This window comes from Tinamus guttatus, unplaced genomic scaffold (assembly GCF_059628265.1).
Source record: "Tinamus guttatus ecotype Peru unplaced genomic scaffold, ASM5962826v1 Tinamus_guttatus_pri_ptg000397l, whole genome shotgun sequence".
Classification (NCBI taxonomy): Eukaryota; Metazoa; Chordata; class Aves; order Tinamiformes; family Tinamidae; genus Tinamus; species Tinamus guttatus.
In genome coordinates, this window is record NW_028288931.1 from 3,475,469 (window position 1) to 3,484,401 (window position 8,933).

The 8,933-nt window shown below is 52.9% G+C and overlaps 1 protein-coding gene across 1 annotated transcript; it reads left to right on the forward strand.

The window, feature by feature from the left end:
* Window positions 1–238: 238 nt before the first annotated feature.
* Window positions 239–4,536, forward strand: MRPS15 (mitochondrial ribosomal protein S15). Its single transcript, XM_088531028.1, has 7 exons — window positions 239–355; window positions 869–944; window positions 1,797–1,845; window positions 2,212–2,296; window positions 3,018–3,076; window positions 3,971–4,162; window positions 4,401–4,536. The coding sequence occupies exons 2-7, from the start codon at window positions 904–906 to the stop codon at window positions 4,533–4,535; spliced, it is 561 nt and encodes a 186-aa protein (XP_088387154.1). The 5' UTR covers window positions 239–355; window positions 869–903; the 3' UTR covers window position 4,536.
* Window positions 4,537–8,933: the final 4,397 nt, after the last annotated feature.

An 8,933-nucleotide genomic window follows, 5' to 3' on the forward strand; every position in this document is an offset into this window, starting at 1 on the left:
CCAGGGAGCTGCCCCGCGCTCGCCCACCCGTGGGAAGGGGAAGGACACCCAGGAGAGACCTCGTGTGTCACGAGAACTTGGCTAGTTCTCATCTCAGCAATTGCCTTTTGCAGGCAGCTGCGTGGACTGGCAACAGTCTGTGCTTGAGGATGTGTTTGTGGCACAGGTGAAGAATCTAAGGCAGGTTTCGACTCCCCAAAAAAGTGTTTTTTTTTTTTTTTTTGACTCAGAAGAGCCATTAGAACAGAAAAGCGCACACAAATCTGATAAATCTTTGTTTTCTTCCGTCCAGCGCCCAGTGCCTTTATTCAGAGAGCAAGATGTTATGCCAGACCTGTAAGGAAAAGAAAGAAAGGTACGTCTGGATTATGCGACCCCATTTTAAAATGTTTCCCCCTTGACTCTATCAGATTTGTACCTAATGCAGCAGAGAGAGTATTTGGAGACACTGGCTAGGCAAAGGCATGGTGACAGTCCCACTTCAAAGGGGAGGTTCGATTAGAGAGTTTGCAATGTCCCTTTCTGCAGTCCTGTGAATCTGTAAACGATTCCGTGTAAGCTCAAAAGTTATTCATAAAACCCAGCAGTTCCTGAATATGTGGCAAATTAGCAACTGTCTTCAGCAGTTCTGATCTCACTGGACTCTATACTGTGTTGTAAATCCACAGTAATGAAGGCAAGAGGCTAGACCACATTTTATTATTGGAATTTATCTCAGCTTGACCTTACAACTGCCCTCTTAACTTCATCCTTTGGAGCATCCAGTCTGTTTTCTTTGCAGTTTGTTTCCTCTGATCTAGTTTGTGAGCATGAGTCAGAGCTCTCACTTAGTACTGCTGTTCCTTAAATGTTGATCTTTTCTTTGTAGACCTCCCCAGTCATTTAGATGACCTTCCTCCAACAATGCTGAAGAAAGATTACATGAATGTACCGATAATAAATAGGTATGATGTAGGGGAAGGGAATGACTATTCTCTTCCAAACTTTGCATGTTAGATACTGCCACAATACGAAGTAACTCTTAACTGCTTAATACTTTATTAACGTTCTGGGGTTACTGATAAGCAGTTTAGCAAGAAATTGCAAACTTGCTTTGAATATCAAATTTACAAAAGCAGTCACTGATTAGGGGTGTGTTAGGCTTTTGTTTATGTAACATAAGACACACTGAGCCCATTTCTCAGAAGTGCTCACTGTCCCTATCTTCTATGGACATCACAGTCTATGAATGGAAGTCCGGAATGGAAATAATTTATGCCTGTCTTGAGACTGGATGCGAGACCCTGTGTAGTTCAACACTCAAAAATGAATGGCTGCTTCTGAAATTTGAACCCAAACGCTCTGTGTTTTTAGGCATTGATTTCCAGAATTGCTCATGTGTGATGCATGGAGAGCCCCAAGTGGCAAAAATGAGACTTTCACGGATTTTTGAAAATACAAGTCTTGAAATTAATCATTATGTCCTTGACTACTTACATTAAGGTTAATCTTCAGCACTCAGTTTTCACATAATGTTGTTTTGGAAACTGCTAAGGCTTCATGATTTCAAATAATTCCTGCTGTGCTTACCAAAACAGGAAAACTGCTTGCTGCTTCTGTAATCTTAAATGCAATTTTTCTTAGAAATACAATGAATAGCTTATGGCTGACTGTTTTAAAGGGTAAGGGATAGAAGAAATGGAAGTTCCTTGAATAACTGAGAAAAGTTAATGTGTTCTGAAAACCTAACCTTATTTTTGTTGTTAATTATGCTTTTTTTTTTCTTACTTATAAACTGATCTGCAACCTCCTTGCAGTGTTGATGATGTAGTGAAAAGACTATTGTCTCTGGAAATGGCAAGCCAGGTTAGTATCATTCTTGCCTAAAATCTATAAGGTTTAGTGACTACAGTAATGTCAGACTTGCCTATATGGTTAAATGCCCTTCATTTACTTTGTTTATAAATGTCGCTAAGTGACTACAAAGTAATAAATACATGGTGGTATTTAGTCTTGCATGCGCTTAACATTTATCATAGAAGGAAGTCTCCTTTATGATATTAATAACACATTAAAATGAAAGACGATTATATAAACAGGCAGAAATGCAGCTCCATTTTATGTTACTGCTGATGGTTGGCCCATTTTCCAGAAAACTAGTACACTGCACAGCAAATGTTCATACCCATAATGGTCCTGAAGAAGTGACCAGCTCTATTCTATTATCCACAGAAGGAGAAGGTGAAGATAAAGACTCAGCAGCTAGTGGAGAAGGTCAGGAGGTCTCCCAACGACGATGGCTCCTTTGAGGTGCAAGGTAAGTTAGAGAAGCAGAAGGCAGTTGTTGGCAGATGACATTTCTTTTTGATTTGTTCAGCTCTTCCCACCCCATCGCTTGAAGTTTCCTGTTCCAGCTAGGAAGATCTCTTTCAGGAGAGCACCCGGAGGGCAGGGTGTTTGCAGTCTGCCCTGGAGGACGTGGTCGGGATTTGGGAACGCTGCAGAGATGGTGCAGACTGACACAGGGAGCTCTGGCTGAAGCACAGTGCAGGGGTGAAGCCGGTATCACCCTGACCCAGATGCACTCCTTTCACAAGAACAAAGATTCGCGTTTTGTCAGGCTGCCACTAGCACCATTTTCCAAAGCATGAAATTACCCTCCACAAAAAATAAATATAGCTTGCTGCTGCTGTTAAAAGGAAAACCATAAGTTGTGCCTGTTCTTCCAAAGCTTAAATGAAGAGAAATGTGTGTAAACTCACTGGTAATTAAGGAGGGCAAGAGGAATTTTAGGGATAAATTCATATTGTATGTTAAAATTTTAAGCACTTATCAGCTTTACAGTAATAATTCTCGCTTGAATTTCTATTTGGTGATTTGCTTTGCATTTATTTAGGAGGCTGTGCAGTAATACTTGTAGTGTTGCAGTGAGCACCCATAAGGACAGCAGTCCCCAAAGGGTGGAGTGGAATGCAACTGATACTATCCCACTAGGAAGCTGCTGCTTTCACACAGTTTCTTATGTCTGTCCTTTGTAGTTGCTAGGTTGACTGCCAAGATTCGCACTTATGAGGAACATCTTCAGAAGCGTCCCAAGGTATCGGTAATCTGAGCCTACCACTCTGAGACAGCTGCTCTGTTGGTTGTTTTCTGGGTTTAGAACAAAAGGATTTTAATTCTGGGTATGGGGAGGGCACAGACTAAATTGTTTGTAAAATGGCTGTAACCATTTCCTGGTGCCAAGCTAAGAAATTGCTGGCTCAGTCACAACTCAAGTGTGGAGTGTGCGCTTGTTGTTACTGGTTGGTGGAAATGGCTGGGCAAATACCTTCAAACAGGGCTTAGCCAGATCTGTTTGTATTGTGGATATGGTTTCATTCCTTAGTTTTCACCATAATTAATTAGAGCACTTCAGCTGTATTCTCACTCAGTTCTGCCTGTGAAAGTGTGTAGTAGAGAGGACTGTATTAGTGTCATAATCACTAGTTTCTTACCTAAAGTTGCTGAGGATCAAAGCCCAAATGCAAAACATCACAACCTACAAACTTATGAACAAGATGCCTTAAAGGTTCGTAATGCACAAGTTCTATACATTTTTCAAATTACTTGGATCAAGCCTGCCTTTGAGTTGCCTGTAAAGAATGGGGAGGAAATTTCTTCCATGATTGCCTTTAATGACATCGTTCAAGGTATACATGATCCTCCCCAAGAATAACCCAAGGTGTCAAATGGAGCCAAGTCCCATTTAATTCTTATGTAAATTCGTAATAAAGATAGCGCTTCTCTGTTATTTCTGGAACTATACATTTCAGGACACTATCTTGCTTGTTTAGCAAGATGGTCTTCTCCTTGTAACCATCACAGCTTTTGCCAGCAAGAGGGGAAAGTGAAAGTGATTTTTTTTTTAGCCATGATATGGTTTGTTTTCAGCAATTTATTGGAATGGAAGTACAATTTTTCTGCAATCTAGTGAGCGTTAAGTCCCTTGCAGGATAAAAGTAACCGTCGTCGCATGCTGATGGATATGGATCGCCGGAGGAAACTCCTCGCGTACCTTCGTCGTGTCCGCTACGATATTTTTGAAAACACCTGCAAACAGTTGAACATCCAGTACACTTTTCCCCCTGCCTACTCCAGACGGATCACCAAGCGCTGGCTCGCCAAGAAGGCTTTGTGCCTCAAGGTAGGGAGCGATCCCAAGGAGAAAGGCACAGCTGGACAGTGTTGGTGGTGTAGAGCTGTAAATGGCAGTCCATGAAAACTGGGGTGACAGCATGGGCTGGGTAGGACCAAATAGCCAAGGATGGTGCCCTAAAACCAGGGCAGCTCTGGAGGGAAGAGAGAGGAAAGAGGCTGATGTGGCTGGCACATGCTGTCCCCGCTGTGCTCCCTTCCCTCACCTTCCCATATTCCCGCTGCAGGTTTTCCAGGAGGTGCAGAAGCTGAAGGCACCGGAGAGGCTAAAGCAGAGACAGGAGTGGCGGGCCAGGGCCAGGGCCAGGGCCAAGGCCGAAAAGGAGCGGCAGGCACAGCAGAGCGAGGGGACCGCGGTGTAGGGACACGCGGGGCCCTGGCGCTGTCTGCAGGTGATGGAGCCGGCGCTTTAATGAATAAATAATGAATTGAAATAACGAAATAATGAATAACGTCCAGTGTTTGCAGACTCGTGTGCGACGCGCAAGTATCCAGCGGGAGCAAGCAGCTCAGTAGACCACAGGGGGCTAACAGGACCCTACAGGCTTTCGTGTGGACCCCAGGGGCTTCTGTCCGCACGGGACCGGGCGGCCCCTATAGACTTTTGAAGGGCCTACGGGACCGGGAAGAGCCTGTGGGTTTTTGGGTGGCCTCCCGGAGACTCCGTGTGCACTGGGCCGGGGGGGGCCCTGCGGACTTTCGTGCGGCCTTCCGGGCCTCCATGCACACTGGGCTGAGGGGCCCTAGGGGCTTTCGTGCCCGCACAATAGCCCATAGGGCCCACTCATCTCCATGCGCACGGAGGTCCCAGGACAACACACGAAAAGTCCATTGAGCTCCCCCGGCCCAGCGCGCACGGAGGCTCTCAGAGGCTGCACGAAAGCCTTTAGGGCCTTGCTTTGTGAGTATGCGTGGAGGCCTGGGGAGGCCGCAGGAAAGCCCTTAGGCCCCCACCCCGGCCCAGGGTGCATGGAGGCCTTTGGAGGCAGCACAATAGCCTCTAGGACCCCCCCAACATAGTGTGCATGGAGGTCCCGGGAGGACGCATGAAAGCCGGTAGGGCCCCCCCAGCCCAGTGCACACAACACCCCAAGAGGCCACACGAAAGCCCGTCGGGCCCCCAAGGTCCAGTGTGCATGGAGGCCCTTGGAGGGCGCACAAAAGCTTGTAAGGCCCCCCAGCCTAATGCGCATGGAGGCCCTGGAAGGCCACACGAAAGCCTATAGGGCCTCCCTGTCCCAGTGCGTACGGAGGCCCTTGGAGGCCACACCAAAGTCCATAGTGGCCCGGCCCAGTGCATATGGAGGCCCTTGGAGGCTGCATGAAAGCCCATAGGGCCCTCCCAGCCCAGTGCGCACAGAGGCCTTTGGAGGACACACAAAACCCCATAGGGCCCCCCTGTCCACTGCACATGGAGGCCTTTAGAGACCGCAAGAAAGCCCTTAGGCCCACCCTGGGCGTAGTGTGCACAGAGGCCCTTGGAGGCCTCATGGAAGTCTGTAGGACCTCCCAGCCCAGTGCACACAGAGGCCCTAAGAGGCTGCACGAAAGCCCATATGGCCTCCCCGGCCCAATGTGCGCAGAGGCCCTGGGAGGCTGCATGATAGCACGTAGGGCTCCCCCAGCCCAGTGTGCATGGAGGCCGCACAAAAGCCCGTATGGCCCCCCTGGCCCAGTGAGCACATAGGCCCCAGAAGGCCACACGAAAGTCGGCAGGGTCCTGATGGCCTAGTGCACATGGAGGCCCCAGGAGGCTGCACGAAATGCCGTAGGGCCTCCCCTGGCCCGGTGTGCACGGAGGCTCCGTGAGGCTGCACGAAAGGTCATGGGGCATTCCAGACCAGTGCGCATGGAAGCGCCAGGAGAACACAAGAAAGGCGTAGGGCGCCCCCTGGTGTTTTGCACATGGAGGCCTTGGGAGGCCACATGAATTCCTGTACAGCCCCCTCCAGTCCAGTGCTCACGGAGGCCCTTGGAGGCCGCACGAAAGCTCGTAGGGCCTCCCTCTCCCCAGCCCCGTGTCCATGGAGGACCAGGGAGGCCACCTGAATACCGATAGGGCCCCCCAGGCCAGTGCTCACGGAGGCCCTCTGAGGCCGCACGAAAGACCATAGGTACCCCTGGCCCAGTGCACACAGAGGCCCTGGGAGGCCACACGAAAGGTGTAGGGCACCTCCTGGTGTTTTGCATATGAAGGCCCCAGACGAACACACGAAAGGCGTAGGGTGCCCCCCCATGGTGTTTTGCACATGAAAGCCCTGGGAGGCTTCATGAATGCCCATAGGGCCCCCCCCGGTCCAGTGCTCACGGAGGTCCTTGGAGGCCGCATGAAGGCTGATAGGATCCCCCTGGCCCAGCGCGTATGCAGGATCCAGGAGGCCACATGAATACCCATCAGGACCCCGTGGCCCAGGGAGCACGGAGGCCCTCTGAGGCTGCACGAAAGCCCATAGGGACCCCTGGCCCAGTGCACAGAGAGGCCCTGGGAGGCCACAAAGGTGTAGGGCACCTCCTGGTGTTTTGTACATAAAGGCCTTGGGAGGCCGCACGAAAACCCATAGGGCCTCTCCTTCCCAGTACTCACAGAGGCACTTGGAGGCCGCGCGAAAGCTCATTGGGCCTCCATTGCCCCGTGTGCACGGAGGCACTGGGAGGCTGTACAAAATTCCGTAGGACTTCACCAGCCCAGTGTGTATGGCCGCCTGGGGAGGCAGCACAAAAGTCCGTAGGGCCCCTCAGCCCTGTGCACATGGAGGTCCTTGAAAGGCGTAGGGCATGCCCTGGTGTTTTGTGCATGGAGGCCCTGGAAGGCCACATGAAAGCCCGTATTGCCCCTTAGCCTCGTGTGCGCAGAGGCCCCAGGAGGCAGCATGCGAGTCAGTCAGAGGCCCATGGTCGCACACGTGTCATGAGCGGCACCTGTCCTCGACCGGACCCCATCATGCCAGGGAATGCAGGGAATGGAGGGGGGGGGGGAATGTATTAGGGAAAAGGGTGGAGAATCAGTGTCCCATCTTAAGCATGCAAATGAGATGCTAATGACATGCAAAGTCAATGGTAAAGAGAGCAGGACTGGCTGTTCAGACAGCACCAGTGTCAGCTTGGGGGGGGGAGGGCAGTCCTAAAGCCCTTTAGAGTTCAGAGGTGTGTTGCTGTTGCAGCCCAGGAGTTGTGAGATGTTCCTGCGATGCTAATGAGATGCAAATTCTATGCTAATGCGACCACGACTGTCTCTTCCCAAGATCTGTTCCTAGCCCTGTTTTCTAGCCAGGAAAGTGGTGAGGGACAAACCTGGTCCATGAAAAGAGGCGGGGCTTGGAGGAGCAGGGGCGGAACCGACTTTGGGGCATGGTCAGGGGCAGAGGGGCCGAGCCCAAAGAGTTTGGGGTGGAAACGGGACTGTTGTTTTTATTGTGTGGGGACCCTGGAGACGAGGGAGTTCCGTCTTCTGAGTAATGATCTACTAAATAGATGCTAATGATATGCTAATGAGGTCAGCTCTCAATGGGTGTTGCGAGGGTGTGGGGGCGTGGCCTGTAAAAAGGAGGGCGTGTCCACTGATGGAGGGGGCGGGGCCTCTGACGGGTCGCAGCCACTGGCGGCTCGAGCTGCCGGGAGGGGGCGGGGCCTCGGGGGGCGGGGCCCATTCCCGGCGCCTGCGCGGCCGCTCCCGTCCCCAGAGCGCGGGCGGGGCCGCTCGGGGCGCGCGGGCTCCGGGCCGGCTGCTCCGGCCGCTCCTGGCCCCGGGGCCGGCGGGTCCCGCCCGCTGCCCGCCCGGCCCGGCCCAGGTGAGCGGAGGCGGCGGCGGCGGCCGGAGCGGAGCGGAGCGGGGGCTCTGCCCGCCGGGAGCGGCGGCTCCGGGGCCGGCGCGGGGCGGGGGGCGGCTCGGGGCTGCGGGGCGGCCGCTGCCGCCGCCGGGAAATAAAGGCCGAAGGGCCGGAGCGCAGCGGCCGCCCCGGGGCTGCCCCGCGCCGCGGGCTGGGCCCGGCCGGCCCGGAGGGGGCCCCGAGCCGGGTCCCGAGCACGACCCGCCCCGACCCCCTTCCCGCCCCCCGCGCACACGGGGCTGGGGGGGCTGGGGCCCCTCTGCGCTGGGGGCAGAGGGGCTGCAGGGGCGGGTTGGGGGTCGCTGCCTCCCTGCCCCAGTGCTGCATTTCTGGGGCTCCCACGCGGTGCAGGGGCTGCTTTGGGGCTCAGAAGAGGGCGATTCAGCCCTGCGTTTTGCGTTGAAATCCAGCGGTTCAGTCTGACCTGTAACAGCCCCCAACGCTCTTGTTGGGGGCAACAACAAGATCGGGCTCAGGGGCCTCTCGCTCCCCAGTGGGAACGCGGCCGCTGGCATCGGCAGTGATGGGAGGGGGATGCTGGACAACTGCTTGGTCTGTGCAATGAAGGGGAGCAGCTCGGGAAGGGCCCCGACATGAGGTCGCTGCTCTTGGAGATGGAGGCAGCGGATGGAGCCAGGACTGTCCCATGGGGAATATTAATGTCCTGCGGGAAAGTGGAAGTGCCTCCCAGGTGAGAGACGGGAAGGGGAAGTAGGAGAACTTTGAAGTCCCAGTGCACAGTCACGTGCCCGATGGAACAGAAAGTTAATGCGGTGCTTTTGTTTTGGAAAAGCTTTTCATAAATTTCACAAAATGAAAAAAAAAAAAAGAGGAAAAGAAAGACGAGGAGAAGCGTGCTGATGTTTTTATACACGTCTGGGGATGTCTGTCATGTCCCCACACGTCTGTCTCCTGCTGTGAGTGACGCCCGTG